This window comes from Colobus angolensis, unplaced genomic scaffold, assembly GCF_000951035.1.
Source record: "Colobus angolensis palliatus isolate OR3802 unplaced genomic scaffold, Cang.pa_1.0 Scaffold78, whole genome shotgun sequence".
In the NCBI taxonomy this organism is placed as follows: domain Eukaryota; kingdom Metazoa; phylum Chordata; class Mammalia; order Primates; family Cercopithecidae; genus Colobus; species Colobus angolensis.
Window position 1 is genome coordinate 4,550,913 of NW_012121598.1, and position 25,919 is coordinate 4,576,831.

General features: G+C 34.5%; 2 protein-coding genes across 4 annotated transcripts in view; one reads left to right on the forward strand and one right to left on the reverse strand.

The window, feature by feature from the left end:
• Positions 1-25,919, reverse strand: part of FAM227B (family with sequence similarity 227, member B) — a 293,298-nt gene that overhangs the window by 78,032 nt on the left and 189,347 nt on the right. The gene's annotated exons all lie outside the window — the stretch shown is intronic.
• The window catches only part of FGF7 (fibroblast growth factor 7), a 68,168-nt gene continuing 57,243 nt past the window's right edge, over positions 14,995-25,919 (forward strand). Inside the window, exons 1-2 of one of the 2 annotated variants that reach the window (XM_011928588.1) lie at positions 14,995-15,341; positions 15,914-16,466. In XM_011928588.1, coding sequence (XP_011783978.1) covers positions 16,181-16,466 — 286 coding nt within the window. In that variant the 5' untranslated portion in view covers positions 14,995-15,341; positions 15,914-16,180. The remainder of the gene's footprint in view (positions 15,342-15,913; positions 16,467-25,919) is intronic. The other variant, XM_011928589.1, reaches the window with a different exon arrangement.

Sequence of the window (25,919 nt, forward strand, 5' to 3'; positions counted from 1 at the left end):
TTGAGTTCTTATTCAGTTTTGTGAAGTGTTCATTGCTCTCTTGCTTTTCCTTCATATTTTCTTCCTGGAATTCGTTTTGAAGTGAAGACAAACTATCTAAATTGATCTTCCATATCCTTTAACATTTCTCTATTTTCTACCTCTCTCTTTTTTGTTCTAATTTTGAATGCTGGACATTAAAAATAATTTATTTGCTTTTTAGCCATATTCAGTCTATTACTTAACCATTCTGCCAAATTATTTGTTCTGCTATCATATTCTTGATTCCTAATCCCGTTTTTTTTTTTTTCTGCTTCATTTTCTGTCAGATTATGCTTTTAAAATAATGCAATATAATTTCAAATAAGCTCCATGGGAGCAAGTAACGTGTTGCTGCTGTTGTTTTTTCTGAAGGTGGAGGGGTGGGGTTATATCACATGGCATTTACTACCACAATTTGGAGTCTGAAACATAGTAGGAGGTGTATAGTGAATATTTTTTAAATGAATGAGTATATAAATTCTAGTAAGAATTTGAAATACATATTTTATATTTCTTGGATTGCCTTTATGAAGGATCAGTTTTCTTGGTGCCTTCACTTTGATCTTTCTTCTTTTCTCCAAATGTTTGTCATCTTTGGTTCATATGTATTATTAAAGATTAAGTTTAGTATTATGGCTGGCTGGCATGAGAGTCCTCTGGAGATGAGTATTTTTTTTTCTTAGTAAGTTTCACTTCAGTATTGGAGGGCTTCTTATTTGGGTTCTTTACATGTGAGCTGACCATGTCAACTAGCATATTCCACTTTAAGATGCCACATACTTGAAAAAGTGAAGCATGTTAGGGACACCCTCCCCACCCCCTTATGAAAATAAATCCTATGTTGAAAGTAATAGTGACTAAACGCTCAGGCTTCAGATTAGCCCATCTGTATCAATATTCCAATTTATTTCAAACTTTATTAACTTATGAAAGTTACTTAAACTCTCTTGTGCCTTGTTTCTTCATCTGGAAAATGAGGATAAAGGAGTACTTATACTCTTTCATTACCGTTCCTTCTCTTTCTCTCTTTCTATATATATATATGTGTATATATATATAAATAGGAATATATATGTGCCAAAAGAGAGAGATATATATAAACTTGAAACAGTGACTGGCACTTAATAAAGGCTCAATAAATGCTGCTGTTGTAATTATTAGTGTTATTACTATTTTCTTCCTGGACAGAACTATCTGTCCTTTAACTTTCTAGCAATGTTTGCTGGAGAACTGAAGTCACCTCAAATTTTATTCCACTTCTTTCCTTGTTCTGGCAAACTATACCTAAGACTAGTTTCATCACTTGCAAAATGGGGATAAAAATAATGCCAACTTAATATGACTGCATTATTTAATTTTATAAAATGCTTAGAAAATTGCCTGGCATGCAGTAAATGCTATGTAAGCCTTTAATATATAAAATAGAGATGTATGCCAGAAGATTAGTCTCTGTTTTCTACTGTATTAATCTCTGCTTTTACTGTTTATTAGGATCATTCAGGCTCTAGTATTTCCCTTCTTCTCTCTTCTTTTCAGGCTGACCTTCCCACACGAGTTTCTGCTCAATCTCACCTATAATGCTGCCACTAGAATTATCTAATTATCTTCTTTCCAACTGTACTCTCACTTCAGATCTTCTAAAGCACCCTATTTATTTTTTACATCCACTCGCCAGCCCTTTAGGCTTCTTCCAGTGGAAATTTGTCCTCTATTATTTTTGTAACATGTGATGGACTCAGAGAAGTTAAATAAACTTGCCTATTTCACACAATTATTAAGAACAATAATTCAAATGCAGAATGTCTGATTGCAAATCATTTGAATCCTGGCAACTCCCCATAGGTCACGTTATTTCATACTACCTCTGAACACTGTATATTCTCATAATGCATATAGCTTTATATTTTGTAAGTAGTTTTCAACAATTTCTCACTAATATCTACTTGCTCTTTCTTAGTAGTTATAATGTTTTGTCTTCCTTTTTCAGTACATAGGCTTCACTATCACCTCATTTCCATAGCACATAAGTTGTATGTGTCATTTCAATTGTGAACGCTCAGAAATGAATTGCTACTGAAAATAGCGCATCATTTTCCATGTTTAGTTTCAAAAATTTCTCATTTTGAAAAAGTAGCTTTCCAAATACATCTCACCTCCATAAAGTTTTATCTTAAAAAAAAGGCTGCCAAGTTAGACTACATGAATAGCTCTGTTAAAGTTACTGGATAAAAGTTTAAATTACCAGAAGATGCATCATTATGGGTTATTATTTGAGAATTCTTTGACTTGTATAACATGATGCTACTCTCAGAGGAATACAGATTAGAATGGAAACCAGATGTGTTTTTCAAGACTAGGTTGAAAAAATGATAAACAAGTAGAAAATTAATATAAGAATGATCTAAGGAGTTTTCTAGAAACCTGAAGCATGGGTATGACAGAAAAAGCATTTGAGTGTGTGTGTGTGTGTGTGTGTGTGTGTGTGTGTGTATCTGTGTGTGGGGGGTGTGGGGAGAGAGGGAGTGAAAGTAAGCAAATGAGAGAAGGAGCTAGGAAAAAAATATAACAAAGTGGAAAATAAAAATGCAGACAAGGGAAGGAGGATGGATAGGATAAAAAAACAGTTGCAGAATTGAAAATAGAACCCCGTAAAAAATTCCCAAATCTTTGTAAATATTTGGTATCACCAAGGTAATAGCACAATATAATTTTATCTGTAAACCAAGGAAGTCAAAAACAGAAAAAAAGATGATTTCTCATTCTAAAAGGGATAAATTAAGTACTAACGAGATGAGGAACATTGTTGAAAGAAAAAAAGTCCCCTTTAAAATCAAAATATAGTCTAGGTATGCTAAAATAATCCAAAAATTTCATATATTTCATTCTTTCTTGTCCACCTTTTTGAGAAATAAAATGAACAATGATATTTTTGATGCTTCTGAGTTTGCATTCTGGTTTTATATTTGATGACATTGGAAATAAAGTATATTTATTGTCACAATATGTCAACATGCTGAGTGGCATAAAATGGAATGGAAGGCATAAAGAAGGCAATCAAGGTAAAGGATGAGTACATATAAAAAATTTCATTACCATTTTTGAAGGAGACTTTTACTTAATCCTTTAGTTTTACTAAGAACTAGAATTATCCCCTTTAATTTTATTTATTCAAGGCAAAAATAATAAATATTATCCTAATAAACCATTATTTTTAGCATAATTTAAAATATGGCAAAAGTTCTTATATTTGAAATCTCTTAATTCAGAATTTGTTACCATTCAAACTGGATTTTGAATTCAAACTTGTCTTTTTTGCTTTGTAGACATTTCCAAAATTGTGCAAAAATAATAGGATATATCAATTGTTATGGAGAATTTTAAATATTTTAGAGAAAAAGCAATTTGCAAACATCTTTCAGTACTTTTACATCCTCATTTGCAGATAAGCTAATAAGCTATCTCCATATTATTGTATTGATTCAATTAAACCAGGTGACAGTTTGATTTATTACACATACAGTACTTGGCATTAAGGAGCAATATTTCTTCTAAAACATGCTATAATTTTGTATTTCTACATATTCAGCAGCTTTCTAAGCTCATGCTACAATGTTTCCAACTTCCAAACTACTTAGGCTAAGAAATCAAAGCTATAATCATGTGTAGCCAAAAAAATTATATTAGAAAAATATCAGTTTTATTTTATTGTTCTTCTGGGCACTATAAAATGACTAATACAATTTTTGCCAAATTAGCCATTTTTTCTTGGCATTAGACAATATTTTAGTTTTAATATATTCTTTTTGTTGAGCAATACAGGGTGGTGTTATAATCTGATATGAACAACTCTGCTACTATGTTTCTCTGCTAACATCCTTCTATGTAAAGAAGTATAGCTTTCAGGAATATGAAAGCAATTTTCTTTCAGGTAAAATAACCAGAGAGGGTACTCAGGATTAAACTTTTTTCAAAATATCAACACTGTTATTCTTACAATTTTTTTCTCCATGTCACAAGAATTGATTTGAATACTAAGTACATTAACTTATATTTTGGCAACTTTGAAACCCATTTACAGCTGAAATCAAAGAATAAATCAGTTTTAGGTTTTCACAGTAAAGTCCCATAATATAGTTTGACTTCTGATATTTTTCATGTATTATACTACTGGGGCCTATGATATGCTGGTTGTCAGAGACATCCTTAATTAGAAAAATGAGGGAGGATGGCCCTTATTATTTTCATTAAAATGCATAGTTAATAAAAACTTTCCTTTTGCACCAGATATCCTTAAAAAGAGATATTGTTTCTACTTCCACACTTGTGTGGAAATTGAATTTCAAGATGCTTCTTGGTTCTCATTCAAAGGAGTAAAAGGTCCAGATCTCTCTGATCCAGAATGAATTGGCCCTTGGGTGATAGCATTTCTCTCAGCCAAACTTTCCAGTTGTCTGATTTTCCCCTCTAATCATGGTCTTCTCCCAGTCTCCCTTAGCTCAGCAAATGACATCACCATTTATCTAGTCACAAATATTGGACATCTGGAATTTAACCTTGACTCCTCTTTGTCTCTTACATTGAATCAGGCTTTGTCCCTGATATGGTTTGGCTCTGTGTCCTCACTCAAATCTCATCTTGAATTGTACTCCCATAATTCCCACATGTTGTGGGAGGGACCTGGAAGGAGGTAACTGAATCATGGGAGCAGTTTCCCCCATACTGTTCTCATGGTAGTGAATAAGTCTTACGAGATCTGGTGGTTTTGTAAGGGGTTTCCACTTTTGGTTCTCTCTCATTCTCTCTCTTTACCTGCTACCATCTGTGTAAGACCTGCCATGCTCCTCCTTGCCTTCTACCATGATCATGAGGCCTCCCCAGCCATGTGGAACTATAGGTTGATTAAACCTCTTTCTTTTGTAAATTGCCCAGTCGCTGGTATGAATTTATCAGTAGCATGAGAATAGACTAATACAGTCTCCAACATACATCTACCTACTCCTTTCCATCTCCCCTACCATAATTAGTCAAAGATATCATCTCTGACCTGTATTTCAATCATGGCCTCCTAACCAGTCTCCTTACTTCAACTTTTGCCATCTCCCAAACGTTCTCCAAAAAATTTTCAGAATGATTATACCCACTATACTTGCTAATTATAACTTATTATGCTTAGGATCAAAAGTCTTTAATGTTGGTATCAAGGTCTTAGGTACATTGGTCTTGTATTGCCCAACTTTCCCTTTGTTCAGTATGCTCCAGTTATACTACATTTTGGTTTCTAGAACACAACAATCTCATTTTCACCTCATAACTTTTGCTCTTGTTACCTTTATCTAGAATGCTCTACCTCCACTTTGGATTTCTTTTTATTTATCAGATCTCAGCTTAAATGACAATTCTACAGAAAGACATTTTGTAATGAGATTTGAAACATCCTTCTCCTTTCTGTGTTATTTGACATCATAGTAACCTATTTATTTCCTCCTGAAATAGCCATCAGAGTTATTTTTAATGTCTATTATCTGCCCCCTCCTCCAATAATTTAGGCTGTAAGTCAGGGACCTTGCTTATCTTATTGAACAGTATGTCATAATGCACACTATCTGAATACAGAGTAAGTGTTGATTTAAAATAATTAGCTGAGTTATCAGTTAAATAGGACCAAGGACTTTATTGCATCATTAAAAACTCAATATGTAAAATTTCAAAGGAAATGTCTGATAATTGGTTACATGACTCTTGGGTTCCTCATGCAGACGGAATACATATATGAGAAAGAGAGAGAGAGAGAGAGAGAGAGAGAAAGATGGGGAGATAGTGAGGGAGAGAAGGTAGAGAGGGAGAGAATTTGTGAGGGGAATTTCTTCTCTGTTAGTCCACTTCTCTACCAAAAGGAGAAGTGTTGCGGGGGAGGGGAGGGAGGGGGAAATCTCCCTACACCCCAAACCAAGTGAGAAAGCCTAGTGTTTGGGGGATGTTGAGGATCACAGAGGACATTGGAAACAGTAGTCTGCATACTGGAAAAAGAAGAGTAGAGTTTTATTTAGGAAAAATGGGGATGTCACTGATGACTTTGGGGCAGAGAAATAACATGGTTGCAATTATGTTTTAGAAACATAACAACATTTAAAATGGATTGGAGATTGGGGAGAGAAGATACAAAGAGGTGGATTAGGAGTAGAATTAATGTGAACTATAACAATAACTTGATCTAGGATGTGAAAGTGATAACTGATAGGAAGAAACAGGTGTAGAATAAGTTGTGGTAGAATTGACATTTTTTGGAATTAATTAGAGGAATAAGGAGGACTCACTATGTTTGAATTAATACTTAAAACTATGGAAGGAAAAATATAAGTTATAGATGAGGATAGAAAGAACGTTTAGGTTGAAGAGGAGCTTAAGCAGAAGTATAAACCTCCTTTCTCGTGCATAAGTTATTGTGATAGCCACCAGTTTTACACAAATACAAATTTTTACTGAATACTTGGCTTTTCATGGATGTAGCTCTATAATTAAGGTGGTGGACTCCATAACTTTCTTTTTCTTCTTTACTATCATAATTACTTTTACTCTGCCTGTTTTTCTCACTTTTGAACATGCTTTGAAAGTTAATGAATTAAAACTTAAGCCAGTTTTGCTACTAACACATTTTGCTACATTGCTACTAACATGAAACATTTTTAAAAGAAAAATTACTATTGCTAGATTTACCCCTCATTTTGCTGCCTTCCTACACAGACAATTCATGTAGAACCAAATAATGACAATTTAGAGCTAACAATGTAATAACCTCAATTGCAAAGGGTCTTTGTTTGTCATGATGTTCTTCTGGGGATGAAGCAAAACTCTCTCTGTTAGAACATTTTTCAACATTTAGAATGGCATGAAGCTGTCAAAACTAGGCACCAATGTAAAGCATTGACTCAAGGAAATTGATTATTTCCTAAAGTTAAGCAGTAACTTAAGGGAAATCAAGACAATCAAGAATGAATTATATAACATGCTTTCATTATATAGAAATGTAAAAGTGGAAAAAAAAAAAACCCAAACTAGTAGCTCCAACTAGAGATTTTGCTCCAGGTCTAAAGTTGTATCACAATTCAGTAAATTCATAATATAATTTTAAGAACTTTAAATTTAGATTAGCATTTCAGATAACTTCTTATAAATATAAAATTAAAGCATAAATTTTTATAGACTCAGAGATACAAGAGTCAAGTAACTTTCGTAAACTGAGATATTTATAAATTTGAGTCACAGGCACACCACAATTTTGAGCATGTGACTCATACTTTGTATCTTATATACAGTTAGTTTTAAAATGTTAGAGCATTATGCCAAGGGTAAGCACAAGTTTACATAATTGAGGATTTACAGGGACCTCAGGCTTGCTCAATTACTTTTGGGATTTTATGCCAGAGTTTAAACTACTGTCTTTGACCAGGCCCATCAGGTTTGGGTTGACATGTCCATGCTACAGCCTCCTTTTATATTAATACATAGAATAAACCCAAACTCCTATTACCATGACCTACAAAGTTCATTATGATCTGGTCCCTGCCTACCTCTTCAGGTTCATTCATTTCTCACTAGTTTTTCCACTTTTCATTCATATTAGCCTTCTTTCAGTTCTTGGAACACACCAAGATCCACCCCCCACCTCACACCCCTCACCAATCTACTTGTTTATGTTTGTTCTCTCACTGGAATGCATGCTCTGTTAGGGCAGAGGTCACTTCCAGAATATTCACCATTGTGTCTCCAAAAGGCCAGGACAACATCTGGCACCAAGTATCTATTTGATAAATATTTGTTAGATGGATGAATCAAGGAAATAAGTAAGATTGGTTATATGGCATGACCGAGGGTTCAAGCTGATTTATAGAATGGGGTGGACAGAAGAAAAGAGGAAGATAAATTCATAGTGTAAGGACAGCACTGAGAATGTAGTAGAAATATGTCTTGGACAAAGATGCCCTCTCTCAACACTCTATTCAACATCGTACCTGAAGTCCCGGTCAGAACTATCAGGCAAGAAAAAGAAATAAAAGGTATCCAAATAGGAAGAGAGGAAGTCAAACTATCCCTGTTTGCAGATGACATGATTTTCTACGTAGAAAACCCCATAGTCTCTGTCCAAAAGCTCTTTGAACTGATAAATAAGTTTAGCAAAGTTTCGGGATACAAAATCAATGTACAAAAATCACTAGCATTCCTATACACCAACAGTCAAGCTGAAAGCCAAATCAGGAACGCAATCCCATTCACAATTGCCACACACACACATGCACACACACACACAAATACCTTCCTAGAATACAACTAACCAGGGAGGTGAAAGATCTCCAAAATGAAAATTATAAAACATTGCTCAAATAAATCAGAGATGACACAGATGCATGGAAAAACATTCCATGTTCATGGATAGGAAGAATCAAGATCATTAAAATGGCCTTACTGCTCAAAGCAATTTATAGATTCAATGCTATTCCTATCAAACTACCAAAGACAATCTTCACATAACTAAAGAAAACTAGCTTAAAATGCATATGGAACCATAAAAGAGCCTGAAGATCCAAGGCAATCCTAGGCTAAAAGAACATAGCTGGTTGGGTGCAGTTGCTCACACCTGCAATCCCAGCATGTTGGGAGTCCCAGGCAGGCAGATTGCTTGAGGCTAGGAGTTTGAGACCAGCCTGGGCAATATGGAAAAATCCTGTCTTTATAAAAAATACAAAAAAATAGCCTGGTATGGTGATGCATGCCTATAGTCCTGGCTACTTAGGAGGTGGAAGGATCACCTGAGCCCAGCAAGTCGAGGCTGCAGTAAGCCGTGATTATGCCACTACACTCCAGCCTTAGTGACTCTCTTAAAAAAATAATAACAAAGCTGGAGGCATCATGCTACCTGACTTCAAACTATAATATAAGGCTACAGTACTAAAACAGTATGTTACTGGTACAGAAAGAGATACATAGACCAATGTATCAGAATGAGCCTAGAAATAAGGCTGCATACCCACAACTATCTGATCTTTGAGAAATCTCACAAAAACAAGCAATGAAGAAATAACTCCCGGTTCAATAAATGGTGCTGGGATAACTGGCTAGCCATATGCAGCAGATTGAAGCTGGACCCCTTCCTTACACCACATACACAAACAAACTAAAGATGGATTAAAGACTTAAATGTAAAACTTAAAACTATAAAAACCCTGGAAGATAACCTAGTAAATACCATTCTGGACATAGGAACTAGCAAAGATTTCATGACAAACATGCCAAAAGCAATTGCAACAAAAGCAAAAATTGACAAATGAGATCTAATTAAGCTAAAGAGCTCCTGCATAGCAAAGGAAATTATCAACAAAGTAAACAGACAACCTACAGAATAGGAGAAAATTTTTGCAAACAATGCATCTGACAAAGATTTAACATCCAGCATCTATAAGTAGCTTAAACAAATTTACAAGCAAAATCAAACAGCTCTATTAAAAAGTGGGCAAAGGACATGAACAATTTTGAAAGACATACATGTGTCTAAAAAACATATGAAAAAATGCTCAATATCACTAATCATTAGAGAAATGCAAATAAAAAACACTGAGATCCTATCTCAGATCAGTCAGAATGGCTATTATTAAAAAGTCAAAAAATAAATGCTGGCAAGCTTGCAGAGAAAAGGGAACACTTATACACTGCTGATAGGAGTATAAATTAGCTCAACCATTATGGAAAGAAGTGTGGCAATTCCTCAAAGAACTAAAAACACAATTACCATTTAGGATCCTATTACTGGGTATGTACCCAAAGGAATATAAATCATTTTACCATAAAGACACATGCACGTGTGTGTTCACTGCAGCACTATTCACAATAGCAAAGACAGGGAATCAATCTAAATGCCCTCAATGGTAGACTGGATAAAGACAATGTGGTACATATAGACTACAGAATACTTTGCAGCCAATGAAGAGGACAGGATCATGTCCTTTGCAGGAACATGGATGGAGCTGGAAGCCAATATTCCTAGCAAACTAACACAGGAACAGCAAATCAAATACCATATTCTCTCACTTATAAATACAGCTAAATAGTGAGAACAAATGAACAGAAATAGAGGAACAACAGATACTGGGATCTACTTGAGGGTAGAGGGAGGGAAGAGGGAGAGGATCAGAAAATATAACTATCAGGTACTATGCTTAGTGCTTCGGTGATAATCTGTACACCGAACCCTTGTGACATGAGTTTAACTGTATAACAAATCTGCACATGTACCCCGAACCTAAAAGATAAAAAAAAAAGAAAAAAAGAAATATGTGTTGGACCACAATTTCAGATATGCAAAGAATAACATATAAATTTATATCTATAAATATAAATAAACTTAGCCATAATTTTGAGAATTCTGCTCTTCCAGTTTGGTAAAAAACTTAACCTCGGTTATTCTTGGGTTTCCCTCTTCTGTTTCAAGATGGGATAGATTTCAAGAGTTTTATGTATGGTCAAAGCTAGGGTATCTGGCTGAGTCATTTGTCTACCCTGATTCCTCTTCTGGGGTATTCACTCACTCTGTTCACATAATGTCTACAGGTCTGAACTCCTGGCTACTTCCAGAATTATTTTAAAATAGGGAAATATTTATGAGGGGTCCTTATGGACCTATTTGTTCAGACACATGAGGCAGCTCTGATTCTCTGGAGTATTGCTGCCTCTGCTATGTGCTGTGGTGCTGTGGTACAGATATATATACAAGCGTGGCTCCCCAAATATGGGGTCCATAAACTTTTTTCTATGCTCCTAGGTCCATGGGACTCTATGATAGTTTCCCTGGGCTGCTTCTCAAATGCACTCTAGTGCTTCCTTTATTTTCAGTGCACTTGGCATGACATTTGGAAAGGGATTCATGTTTTAACATAGTCAGGAAGCATTTATGACTTTTTCCCCTCAACCTTTCCTTTCCAGTATCTTTTTGAAAATACGAAGAACAGAAAAAATGGGATAAATGAACACAACTTAATATTTCATAAGCCCATTCTGCCAATTAAATTTTGACCACAACAAAACTGGAATTAAGTTTTGACCACAACAGAGGCAGAGTACAATTCTGATCATGTCACTCTTCTGCTTACCATACTATAATGGCTTCCTATTGCTCTTGGAATACAGATCATATGTCTTAATAAAGCACACAGAGATCCTGTCTGCCTCTCCAACCTCTTCATGCACCACAGTCCCTTCTCATTCTCTCTACTAGGACTAAACCTGTGTTTCACTGTGAAAAGGACAGGTTTTTTTTTTTTGTACAGTACCTCTTCACCTGATTAACTCCCATTCATGCTGCAAAGTTGCAGCATTAGTGGAATTTTTTTCAGGGAAAGCTTACATATTGCCACTTATTATAGATACTCATGGCACTATGTATCTTTTCTTTGTAGCACTTGTCCATGATGGTTACCTTGTCTCATAAGAATAGAAATGCAAAGGATAACTACGATTTAATGGCATTTTCACTTGTCAGATTAACAAAACTCCAAATGTTTTGACGACAAATTTTTTGAAATAAATGGGCACTCTTATGTACTGCTGGTGGGATTATAAAACTAGTACAACCTGTGTGGAGGATAAGTTGGCAATAACTTGTTTTTAATACCTTTTGTTCCAGGCAGTCTACTTCTGGAAATTGATCCTATAGATTTATTTTCATAGTATAAAATGACATATTTTATGTCTTTATTCATTACAGCATTTTTTTTGGTAATAGAAAACTACTGAAAAAAATTAAATGTTCCTCAATAGGAGGCTGCTCAAATACATTGTGGTATACCCATTCAGCAGAATACCCTGTAGCTGTAACAACAACAAAAATGTGAGAAGCTTCCTAAATAATGAGAGATAGGAAGATTTTTCTCTTTTTATTAAGTAAAAAAAACAACATACAGAACAATGCATACGGCGTGCTACCTTTTGTATAAAAAGGAGAAAAGTAAAAAAGTAAACAAGTAAAAATCATATGTATGTCCACACAAACATATGTATCCAGTTTGCCTGTATAAGCATAAGGAAACTCTGAAAAGATACACAAGAAACTAATAAAAAGAATTATCTATATTTTGGGGAAGAAAGAAAACGGAGAGGATATGGAACAAAATAAGATGTAAGAATGCAAAGTAATGAAAATATTTAATTATGTTCCCTTCCACTGATTATATTATACATGATTATGAATGAGGCAAAGTTTTAAAATTAACTATCAAAACATAAAATTAATGAAAACAAGTTATTTTCTTTCATTTACTTTTACATGGATAAAGAATATAATGGAGGTTGCTTAAGAAAAGTTAGGTGGCTAATCATTACTTTAACAACTGCCTGCTTTCGCAATATTTTTTGAAATAGATTCTCTCTATTGGTTTAATACATTCTATCCCCAAATCAACTATCCAAGTATTAGGCATTGTTTCCTTTTGAAGGATTACCAGTGTTAGCCTTTACTCCAAAGCACATTTTTAAAAGCCAATATTTAGGAACAGATACAATAATCTTTTGTTTTAAAAATTTAAAACTCATGAGATGCAGGTATTTCCGATTTAAAATGAAGTTAATTATTATTATTATTATTTATTGAGATGAAGTCTCACTCTGTTGCCCAGGCTGGAGTGCAGCGGCGTGATCTCGGCTCACTGCAACCTCTACCTCCCAGACTAAAGTGATTCTCCCACCTCAGCCCCCAAAGGAGCTGGGATTACAGGTGCACAACTAATTTTTATATTTTTAGTAGAGATGGGGTTTTGCAGTGTTGGTCAGGCTGGTCTCAAACTCCTGACCTCAAGTGATCCTTCTGCCTTGGCCTCCCAAAATGCTGGGATTACAGGCATGAGCCACCGTGCCAGGCCAGTTAATTCTTTCAAGCCAGCAATGGTGTGTTAAAAAAGGAAATTCAATCTACAAATAACAAAAGAAAGACAATGGTTCAAAGTATTTCTGTGCTTAGTCTATCACTATAGGCCTGTTAAAACAAGAGCAACAAATGGTTGCCAATGTATAACTTAAAATATCCAGAGGGTTACCCCATCTACAGTTACCCAAAGTTATTCTTAGTTCCTAGAGAATTCCTTTAGAAGCATAAGCACAATAAGGGCACAGTGAAATCTAAATTTGATTCTCCATTATAGCTGTGGTCCTAATGAATTGTGGGCCCATCCTGAATTAATAATTCTCCAATAAGAAAAATGATAATCAAAGAATTTAAACCATTGATATAGTTCCCTTGTTGAGATTAATCTGTTCATTAATATTACTGGGATCATATTTCCAAATTACAGAGTGTAACAGCATCTAATGCACTTTAAGCGCATAGATCACAATTTTATCCTTTTGTTTCCCATTTTACAGTCAATTCTATATAGCAGATATTAAGAAGGAACTAATCACTCTTTGCTAACAAACTATCCATTTCTTTTAAGTATTTAGCACTTAGTTAGCAAATGTTGACTTCTAACTTACTGATTTCTTGGTTTAAAATCCATGGGGTCAGTATGGAACAAATGGATTTAGTAGCTCCTGAGTATCTTTACACTGTAAACTTACTAATGATGACTTAAATATTTCTTTAGAAGCAATATCTAGTCCCAGGAATTCTGAGCCTGCTCATTATTGCTACCTCCCAAACTAGTGGAGTGTGATTCAGAACACAGTAACATTATATTTTCTTTCCTCCTCTTCCTCCTTTTAGAGAATACATGATGGGATGTTTTCAGCTTTCTAGCTTTCAACAAATGCAATTATCAAAGAGTCTGTCCTCCTCTGCTTTAATAAATGTGGAACATTCAACATTTGGCATATAAAGAGTAACTGGGTACATCTGAACTATTCTGTGCTCTTGATTCTGTTCCCTAAAGGGACAGATACAAAGAGAAATCACATAAACTATAATCCAGTTGAGTAGATTTAATTTCCTTTTCCTATTTGGTCTACATGCACCACCTGGTGGTAAAGTAGTGCATTTCAAGTAGGGAAAGAGAGAGAGAGAGAGAGAGAGAGGGAGAATGTGTGTGTGTGTGTGTGTGTGTTTTGAGGTATATATAACATGAAAAAGATAATTTTAATATATTTCTTAACACTGATTTATATAGACAACATAATTATTCTACACCAAGAATGTAATACAACACTTGAGCACTACTTCATGTATACCAGAACAGGAAGTAAAGGAGAGAACTCATGCTGGAAAGGAAAACAGCTTACCCTTATTTACCTTAGCAATACATCTTATAATTCCATCTCTAAATTAACATTTATTGTTACAATATTCTTACTGAGACAAAATTCAAACACTGATAATCAATGTGAAACCATTTCCTCCTTTTTAATTTTTAAGAATAACAGCTTTTAAAAGTAGGTGCCCTGTTCCTTATATTAACAGTGAGCATAAGTCACAGATCATGGAATTGTAAAGCACCATAAAGTCATTAGACCAATACACCAATTTTACAAATGTAGCAGCTGAGACTCTGGAACAGCAGGTAACTTGCCCAAAGTCATATTGGTCATTAGTGGTCCAACTCAAATAAGAATCTAGATCTTCTCATTTTCAGCCTAGGAATACAATACATAAAAATTGTACTTAAATTCATATTCAATGAATTGTCTCTGTATGATGTGATAATATTCACCTTATCTACACAGTGCTTTAAGGCACTCATATGTTAGTTAATACATTGTTCTAACATTCTGAGCACAAAGAAGTAATTGAAGAAATGCATGTATCATAAAGCTATGGAAAAGATTTTCTAAGTATTAAAAAACCCTATATATATGTTCAAATGAATAATTTTCCAAGTATAATACAACTTCTATATTGCAAAGAAGGTTTAAAAAATTCCCTTTCCCCTTCTGTTTCAGAACCAGAGATCTGTTTCTACAAAGTAGGTACCCACTTGTAGATTTAAGCATAAAACATGTTCATAGCTCCCTCTCATGACCATTGAATACTATACAAGCCTCCTTTTATTCTCGCTGTTGTATTCAACTAACAGCTCACTGGCTAAGTTTTAATTGCTTCCAATGAGGTCAGCAAAGGTATTTATCGAAAAGCCCTGAATAAAAGGCTCACACACACACACACAAGCACACACGCGCTCACACACAGAGAGAAAATCCTCCTGCCCGTTGATTTATGGAAACAATTATGATTCTGCTGGAGAATTTTTCAGCTGAGAAATAGTTTGTAGCTACAGTAGAAAGGCTCAAGTTGCACAAGGCAGACAACAGACATGGAATTCTTATACATCCAGCTGTTATCAACAAAACAAGTAAGTTACTGTTATTTGTCTTTAAAAACAATGCTGAATGTTTTCTAAAAGTTTATCTCTTTCTCTGATTTTAGTACTGAGCAGGAAAGTAAAGTTACAAGATTTTTGAGCCATGTAACTATCTATAGTAATTATGCTGTGGAACATAAAGATAAGGTTGAAGTTCTCCAGAGCAATCCTGACATTTAACTTAAAAAACCTGGGCAGTTCAGGAGAAAATAATTGATTAACCACAAATGTAAAAGCATATAATAAAGAAGCCTAGGGATAAAGCACTTATACTTTGTTAGTGGTAATTGTAAAAACTTAATTTAAATAAATAGTTCTGAGTGCAGATTGGAATGAATGGTACAGTCATATTCTGTTTTGTCTCTACTCAGGCATAAATTTTATAAATCTACACATAAAGTGGTAAAGATTTTGACATCCTCCATGAAGGCTGTTTTAAATGTATCTTCAGAGAATAACCTATACTGTATATTATACTACTGCTTACCCACTAAAATTTATGCATACAATTTTTATCTTCCTCTCTCTTCCCCTCCCTATTCTTAATCTCTCATTGCAAACAGAAGTCAAATAGCAAACAGCGTCACAGCAACTGAACTTACTACGAACTGTTTTTATGAGGATTTATCAACAGAGTTATTTAAAGAGGAATCCTGTGTTGTTATCAGGAACTAAAAGGATTAGGCTAATAATTTGGAAAGAGCAACTACTCTTTCTTAAATCAATCTACAATTCACAGATAGGAAGAGGTCAATGACCTAGGAGTAACAATCAACTCAAGATTCAATTTTCATTATGTTATTCATGAACACCCGGAGCACTACACTATAATGCACAAATGGATACTGACATGGATCCTGCCAACTTTGCTCTACAGATCATGCTTTCACATTATCTGTCTAGTGGGTACTATATCTTTAGCTTGCAATGACATGACTCCAGAGCAAATGGCTACAAATGTGAACTGTTCCAGCCCTGAGCGACACACAAGAAGTTATGATTACATGGAAGGAGGGGATATAAGAGTGAGAAGACTCTTCTGTCGAACACAGTGGTATCTGAGGATTGATAAAAGAGGCAAAGTAAAAGGGACCCAAGAGATGAAGAATAATTACAGTAAGTAATTTTAAGTACTGCTTATGAACCTTAGCAATCTGTTAATGGATCAATTGGTGATGTGTTTTCTCAGCTTCCTTTTGCTGCTTGGAAAAAAAATTAAATAAAATGTCACCTAATTTCTCTAAATTGAACTGTGTTGAACTATGCCCCTAAAAATATCTCTTGGAACAGGGCAAATCTACTTATATTATAGTTGGACCTGATAATCCAAGCCCATTTGAAAATATATATTCCTTGTCCTGAAAATGCTCATAAGTTAAGCAAAATGTAAATAATATTATTCACACCAAAATGTGACTTAATATTGTCTAGCAAAACTCATTAAGATATCTAATTTAGAATTTCATAAATTATCACTAAAAGCTACTTATCACTAGTTTAAAGAGTAGGGAATTTATTTTTATTAATTTGATTTTCTTTGAAATAATATTTTCATGATGTAAATTAAAATATTTAATCTGTGCTAAGATATGCATTCCTTTGCATAATGCATCTATTCCTTTGTATAATGATAAAATAGAAGGGAATCTGTGGTATCCTTATTCATTTGAGTCATAATGAGCTTGTATTAGGTTAATTATCAACTTATGCAGAAAAATAGATCTCTCCTAACATTTTCCTTAACTAAATCTTTTATGTCATAAAAGTTCTATGCTACCTTAAGAAAAACATAAATGTGAGGGGAAAAAAGTGAGCTGGAAGAGATGGTAATTCCATGTTTTTCAATTTATAGCCTTATATTTTTCCCAAGAATCAGTTATTCTTCTTATGTTAAAATATCAGGGTTGTGTTTTGCATTAAATGATTATGATTAATAACGAACTTCAATAGTATTAAATGTAATGGAATAAGATACACACCTCAACATATACATTAAGGATTTAAAATATTTAGTAAAAATAAATTTTGTTTACATTACTAGCACTCAGGCAACATTGTTATTAATATATAATTTCATATTAATTGTGTTAAAGTCATTTGAAAAAGAATGCATGGGGAGACTGGTGTAAACATGTGCAAATCACAGAGCCAGGCTTGCAGCAATTACTCAAACTTTTGTTGCCTGTTTACTGAATGACTTTTAGGGTTCTGAACTAATCAACCAATAAATGGGAATTTCAGAGAATTATGTCTCCAATATGAAAATGAGAGGACCTTCTTTTTAACCATAATTGATACAGAATGTTAAGGCCATTTTAATGACTGGACAGTTATGGTTTTATTATTATTATTTATTATTACCGAGATTAACAAAGGTATCATGTTAGTCCTAGAAGACCATTCTGATTATACTGAAGTTTATCTAAGGAAATGACTACTTGGAGAAAAGTTTTTTGATATCTACTTCTATATGAGCAACAGAATTTGGCTTATAATTAATTAATGTAAAAGTTACTCAGATTTATCATGGATGATAAAACCTGGTGGAGAGGACAGAGCCCAGGTGAAAATTATGATACGTGGGTCAACTCCCTGTCTGTGAATGATGAGGTGACAATTTCTTAGTTTTTCTGACTCTCGATTTTTCATCTATAAAATGTGGGATAGGTACAGATGATTTCCAAGATACTTTCCAGTTCTTATAGTCTATTCTATTTTAAACCACAGAGTATATTTCATAAATATAAAGAAACCTACATACCCACTGCATAATTATCTCACACAATGAATGAGATGGAAGTGATAGGATGAGCTGTTAAAACTAATTTCAAATTATAGTAATAAGGTTACCAAACCTTAACTGTGGAATTCTACATGCTGACTACTCCTTTTGAATCCTTTTACCAAGTAATGAAAAAGTAAAAAAGTAGATGTAAAATCCAGTGAAAATGAATAGTACGCATAATACTATTAGGATCAACAGTATCTTCAATTGGAATACATTCACATAAGTAAATTTTATTTTGTTGTGTTAAAATTTCTTGAAACGATGACACTCAGGTAGTACACATACATAAAACGCTAAAATTATTTTATAGTTTGAAGCACAATTTAGTGCTAACTTTGAGTAAGCCTAAAGCCAATTTTGTAAACCGTCTCCTCTAACACCAATTCTATAATACAAAAGAAAAAAATGGCAGTCGCCCTATATTGTTATAAATTAGAATGTCACAATACCAGTGTCCTAAAAAGACAAGATAAACATCATGTAAATAATTTTTACTTCTATAAACTTTTTAATAGGCTGTATATACAGTATATACCATTAATTATCCTGGAAAAGAAAACTTTCATCAGAATCCTTTAAGTAAACCCTAAAACTGTTGTCAGGTTATGTGGCTATCTTATTGGAGAAGGAGTCAGTAAGATTTCTCCAAAGTTAAAAAGAGGATAAAGCCCCCCCTTCTTTTTCTATAGGAAGTCCTTAGGTACAGAAGGAAGTGCTACAATGAAGAATATATGGAGAGTAACATGTTAGAAGAAAATTCTGATAGCCATTTCCTATTATTTGAAGGGTAGCCTTACTATAATAATTTTAAGAGTGAATGTCCATACATAAATGTGCTAATTGACACATGTGAAGTTGAAGCTGCTATATTAGGAAATACAGGTTAAAAAAAATGCTCGAGGATTTGTTTAAGATAACAAGAATGGAAATTTGAAATTATGACATTTGAAGATTGTTTACATTCCTCAATCATTAATTGAATGAATGAACAAATAAATGAAAGAAGAATGTATCCTTCCTATTTTCATTAAAATGAGAGTAAAAGGTAATTGGATTGTCTACTAGAATGAAATGCAGCAGGATTCAGAAAGTGGTAAAGATCAGAATCCAACTCAGAATTTCATTTTCAATGTTTTGATGCCTTAAATTTTTTCAACAGGTTGTCAATCACCTTTCTTTGGAGGTCCTTTAAGTTGGTATAGATTTTAGTGTCTTGGAAGACAAAGTTTTACATGAAAAGTAATATGCCAGCTATGCAAAATATAATTGTTCTTTTGGTTACCATCAGAAAGTTCCCAATCTTTTCTTATGACATTTTTTTGAATGAAAGAGAACTGACCTGAGAATGTCAATAGGCTTCAGAGGACTACTCACCTCACCAGCAGAAGCACAGCTTCCACACAGGAATGTGGTTTTTAAGATACTAGTAAATACGAATTGGAGCTAGCAGGAGAAGTAAAATATCTAGATGTATAATTCTGCTTCCAGAATGTTTTGGGCTGGGGTAGATGGATGGAGGGCACGGATAAAGGAAAGGGAGTGGTGGGCAAGTGGATGTGACTGCTCATGTCTCATAGCTTTAGGGAATTTTAAAAAATTACTTAAGTATCCTGGATTGTGAGGTTGTCACTTACTTTAGTCTTACCTTAATTACTGTGTTGTTTTGTGAAATACTTTAAGTTTAGATTTGAATGAATATATTACAGAAAGAGTGCACCAAGGAACCCAACAGAAATAAGACTTACATTAGTAGACATACAAAAAAGAACTATGAAGATGGGGGAATTCATGAGAATCCAAGACCACATTTCTGACTCTTGAGGGGACAGAAGCTGTTACGAGAGAACTAGTCATAAGGATTGCATTCTACTGTTACCCAGGAGGCAGAAAGTCTCTCCCCTTTACTTGTCTCTCTGGTGGTTTCACATTTAGCCTAACAGTAGGTTTCCAGGTGATGAAACTGGTACCTAACCTTAACTAATAATAAGAATACTAAAAGCATAAAATGTCCCTCCAAAGTACACATTCAAAATGAAGTAAATGTTCATTTTCTCTGCGGAAGAAGAGCACTGAGAACATCATTAAAGGGCGAAATGAATGGTCAATACTTCTACTTTTGTTTTCTGAGCTCTCTCCATGGGAACAAGATCAGAGGGTGAATTTAGATAACTGCTGCACTAGGCAGTCCAACAGCAGACAGAGGCTATCATTCTGCACCTGACAGAAATAACACTGCTGTTTAAGCTGAGTATTGAGGTGCCGAGTGAGAGACAGCAGCAGTGCACTGGGCACTCAGTGACCGCCTTGAGAGACAGATGTGGAAGACAGAATCCAATCTCTCAGGATAATTTTCTTGCTTTTGGTATCCAATTACTAAAAAGTTGTGCTCTTCCCAATAATAGTCAATATCACCTTCTCCTTTTAAGAAGTCATAAATTGCCTCACTTGGTTATAATGAAGCATTGTTAGTTCCATAGCAAGAAAAGGGTTAGCCATTCTGAAAACTGGCCAATGATTTGGCAATATTCTCTTTTGGACTGTTAGACTGTGATGGGATATGGCCTAACAATTGGCAAAAGGCAAATAAACACAGCGTTGCTGAATTTGACTTTGGCTACAAAACCTTCAGCGACTCATTGGTCAACAATTCTTTGGATAGGCTCCTACTTAACAATAATGTCTGTTAGAAGCTAGGAAATACACATATCGCCTCTGAATACGGAGACGGTAAATTTGCTCATATTTGAAACAGTTCTTAGCAAGTTATCTAACAGAACAATAATTCACATGATCAGAATCAAAAATAGCAATGTAAGGACAATCCCTCCCTTTAAAAAAATAGATAATAAGTAACATATCTATGCAGTCGAACCAAAATCCTAGCAATTATAGACAAGGTAGAATCTTGTAGAACTGGTGACCTGTATTCCCTTAAGTAACTTGTTAGGGCTTTAAATGATGGAGAATGGATAAATTGCTGGGGAGCAGATTTGGAAATATTAGCTATTCTTTGATTAGTTTTTAATTTTATCATCTTTTCTTTTTGGCTATCACACGTGCCTGGCACTTATGAAGTGCTAATAAGGTCATTCATTGCCACGAGTGCATCTCTTATCATCTCTTGTCTCTTTTGTAAATCCTCATCTAGACTGACCCTTATGACTCAGCTGTACAATAACTCTTTAGCCTACAGTTTTAGAGCATTCAGAGGCCCAAGTGAATTACAGAGAATGGAAGAAGTCAGCTCTTAGATATATTGAAAGGGTTGCCTTTTCTAGATTTTTCTATTTCTCAACCTTGTCTAAATATTATAATCAGCTGGGGAACTTTAAAAAAATACTGATGCCAAGTTCCACCCACAAAAAATTGTCATTAAATTGATCTGAGGTACAGTTTGGGCATTAGGAATTTTAAAAGCTCCCTAGATAATTCTGACATGCTGCCAAGGATGAGAACCACTGGGCTAAGGGGATCACATTAGATTACTGGGGAATTAAGTCAGAATCTCACAAAGACGGGAAGGACCACGCATTAGTATTTGTCTAAGTTCTCCAATGATTCTAAAGTGCAGCTAAGGTTGCACACCACTGCTTATGGAGACCAAGAATTCTAATTCAGCCTGGACCATCTCAGGTGTCTTGGGAATGTTTTAGACCCTGTAGAGTGATTCAAAGTTAACTTGAACCCTAGATGATTTTGAAATAGGCTTGATGAGGCATAAATCTCTGAATTATGCACCGAGAGGGTTCTTCTGGGCTCATTTGACCTCTCTGACAAATCTTAGTGTCTCCAGCATTTGGTGAACTGGCCTGGAAATGCACGTGATGACAGCTCTGTAGCTACTGCTACAGAAGACTGCTTTGGTGAATGAGTTAGCTGCAGGGAAGAATAGGTTCTGTGCCATAGTTTCACAATGACAGGCAGGTCTGCATCTCTTCTGACACTTTAAAGTGGTGTTGCAGCAGGGTACTTGGAGTACAGGCCTCAATGTCTGATTATTCTGCACTTAAATGGGCCAACTTATGACTATGAACTCAGATGCCCCCAGATTAGGATCTCACGAACATGGCCACATCACCAAGTTCAAAGGCAGAGATTTAAGGGGACAACCTCCAGCCTAGGAAACCCAGGGGGAGGGAACTACAATTCTAGAGGGTTGGCTTAGTCTGCTTTGTGTTGATATAAGAGAATACTGCAGACTGGATAATTTATAAAGAAAAGAAACTTATTATTCACAGTTCTGGAGGCTTGGAAGTCCAATATCAAGGTAATGGCATCTGGCAAGGGCCTGCTTGCTGTGTCATTCCATGGTGGAAGGTAGAAGAGCAAGAACGTATGAGAGTAAGAGAGTATGAGACAGACAGGGCTGAAATAATTTTTTGTAACAACCCACTCTCTTGATAACCCACTTCTGAGAAAATGACATTAATCTATTCAGGAGGTTGAAGCCTTCATGGCCTAATCACCTCTTAATGGTCCCATCTCTTAATACCATCACAATGGCAATTAAATTTCAACATGAGTTTTGGAGGGGACATTCAAACCATAGCAAGGGTCTATCCAGATCAGAGAAAGGATGTAAAGCTAGAGGATTGTTCCCTTTTTAAGACTGGAATGATGCACAACATTAAGGCAAAGCTTTTTTGGTTTGTTTTCTAAGGATAATAGCTTTCTTCCTTTGTATCAGACAATTTTTGGTAGCACAATAACTTCTCTAACATCACTATTTGAATACAATACTTTTCCATTTTTAAATTTTATATATATCACATACAATAAAATTATATATATTTAAGTAATATGGAGAAAAATTATTCTTGTTCAATGAAATAGACTTCAATGTAAACTCCTTTACTAAACAATATCTAACATTTTTACCCCTCAAATAGGTTGTAAATGAAAATTCTCTGCCTTTCAAATGATTTGGAAAACTATGTTAAAGAGTTACTGAATGTTTAACTGCTTTTGGACCAAGTTTTATGTCTACATTTGAGATTATATCTGGACATATCTTTAGTAGAGAAGTTGTGTCAAATTCACTAACAAAAATGTCATTAAAGTTCCTTAACTATGTGTATGAATGGGTGTGTGTAGTAATACACACAGACAAAATGATTAAGATGGGGAGTGACAGAGGAGAATTATTCAGTATCCTTGCCCAGGTAAAACCTTGTCTTTAGGCAGGCAACATCATTCTCAGATGAAAAAAATTTGATATATACTGAGGATAATTGGCTCTAGAGATCCTCCAGTTGCTTAGTTTACTTCCCTCCAGAAGAAAGTAATCTTTTCTACTGGAGTGGTCATGAGTACTTGATAGAGTCATTAGCTAGTGTCCATCTAAAAATAAAGAGGAAGAAAACATCTTTGTGAACAGGAGGAAAAAGAGCAAAAGAGAAAAGGAAAAAGAATTTATATAAAAATTTATGGATTTAAAATCTTCTGTAAACTTAAAATGAAGCAAAGTTTCTCATAAAATATAGCTCCACTAACTTTCTTGATGCACTTAAAGAATGAGGACAATAGAATGACAAGAGAGTGGAGGGAAAAAACAAAACTGCTAAAATGCTGGGGGTTGGATTTAACTAGAAATTGAAATAATAATTTCAGATAATAATACAGAGGGGTTGAAATGATAATAGATTATTATAGGTATAACCCAAATAGATTTGAATCTCTTAGTTGATTTTGTGCCAAAAACTGTAATAATCTTTGCTTATTAATTATTCAGAATTATTCTGAAACTGAATTTATTTTTAAGATCGATGTAATATAAGAGAAATAAGACATGTTTCAACATCCTCAAATACCATATTTATTATATTCTATTGTGATATTTCCCATTTTGTCTGGCTATTTGAATTTTAGATGTAACTGTAAGTAATGCTAAGAAAATGGTTTGAGACCAAATTTAGAATGAACTCAGCTTGCAGAATTTTCTTAAGGTAACATTTCCAAAGTGTGTTTCGTTATAACACTAGTGACCCCTGACATATTAAGGCTGTTTGCTGCAGCACAGCTTCTCTAACTAACCTGCTGGGAAATACTAGGTTAAATAAAATTGAACAATTTTTTTTTTCAGCAGAATTTCTCCGAGTCTATACTATACTAATATGAATTTTAAAAACTCTAGTAAAAGAGTATACATGATTTCTTAAACTTATCTGACAACATAACACTCCTCCTCTCCCTCACCTCCATTCTCAGTCCCTGGTTTGGGTAGGATATTTAAATTTTATTAAATTTCAACTTGAGAGCTATTGTCTAAGGATCTATCTTCAGCGTTGTCGAGAACTAAATGAAGTCGCCACTAAATTGTTTGAACCAAATAAAAAAAAACTATACAATTGACCTGAACCAACATTTTAATAATGACCAACTAAGCACATATGCCAAAGTCAGAAGATTACATATGATTTCAGACTACTAGAGTAGTATTTTGTGCATGAATACCGGCCAGAAATCCAGGGATTTGCAGTGGGATTTAAGCCTAATTTAACATTCTTTCTGAGTTCTGAGCAGATTTATAGGACCACCCTCCTGTAACAAGAAATCATGCCCAACAGCCATTATTTGGGCCACCAATAAACTGACCAAAAACATTTCCTATGCCATAACCTTAAAATGCTTTAGGATCCTAATATGATTGGAAAATTCTTACTGTATGTAACTAAAACAATAAACTTTTACTTTTCAAAAAAGTAGTTGGAGCCAAAGTTGTTGCTATTTCAATTATTTCAATAAAGAAATAAGTTTCATTTACTGGCTAAAAATTATTTAGAAATTTAACATAACCTGATGAAAGCACTACAAATTTAATGAATTAATCTCCATATTCTTTGAAGAAATCAATTATTTGAGATTTTAAATACAGAGCCAGTGATGGTCTTATTCTTTTCCTATGCTCCAATTGCTTTTCTACCTGTGCATAGCACTGCCTTGTCGTATAGTTCTTTCTGTTTGCATTTGGCACTGTCACTAGAATGTCAGGTTCTGGGAAAATAAGTACCATATCTTACTTTTTATTTTTTTTAATCTTCCAGTGGTAGAAGCAGCAGCACTTAGCCCAATGTAAGAGGTGCAAGGGTGAAAAAGGGGAGAAAGATTGGTGATCACGCAATATATTTATCCTTTAATTTATTACACATTTAAAATTAGTTGTAAATAAGAAATAGATTACTAAATTATCACGAAAATGTAATGTGGGCAAGAATTAAAAGCCTTGCTGAAATAAAAGAGAAATACACCTCACTTCCCTCTCATTCTCTATCATTAAAAAAAATTGGCCTCCAGGACCAATTTGATTTGATGTCTTTCTAGGTGATTTCAAGGAACTAGTGGAAAATTTGGTTTATTGTAGAGTCCAACTATATAAGCAGACACAGTTATCACTGGTGACACTGGAAGGTTGACTGGCAGGGCATAGTGAAGACCAATTCTAGAGGAGCTGTGGCCTCCATGACACCCATTCTTGTTCCCACCTGAATGCCAGCTAATCCATGCATACCAAAAACTATAAATAGAAAAAAAATAGTAATTCATAGTTGACACTGGTTTAAGGAATATCTGCATTAGAGACAAAAAGAGACAAAGTCTTTAATAATTAAATGAGCTATACTAGAAAACAAGCAGTGGACTGATAATTTTGGGGAAGGGGGTCTGCCTACTAATATGGATCCTGGAGTTGGTGATCTGCACTGAAGGGAGGAGAGGGCATATGTATAGGAAGAGAGAACTGGGAAGAAGTCGAGAAAGTTGGTGAATCCACTCTAAATCTGTTT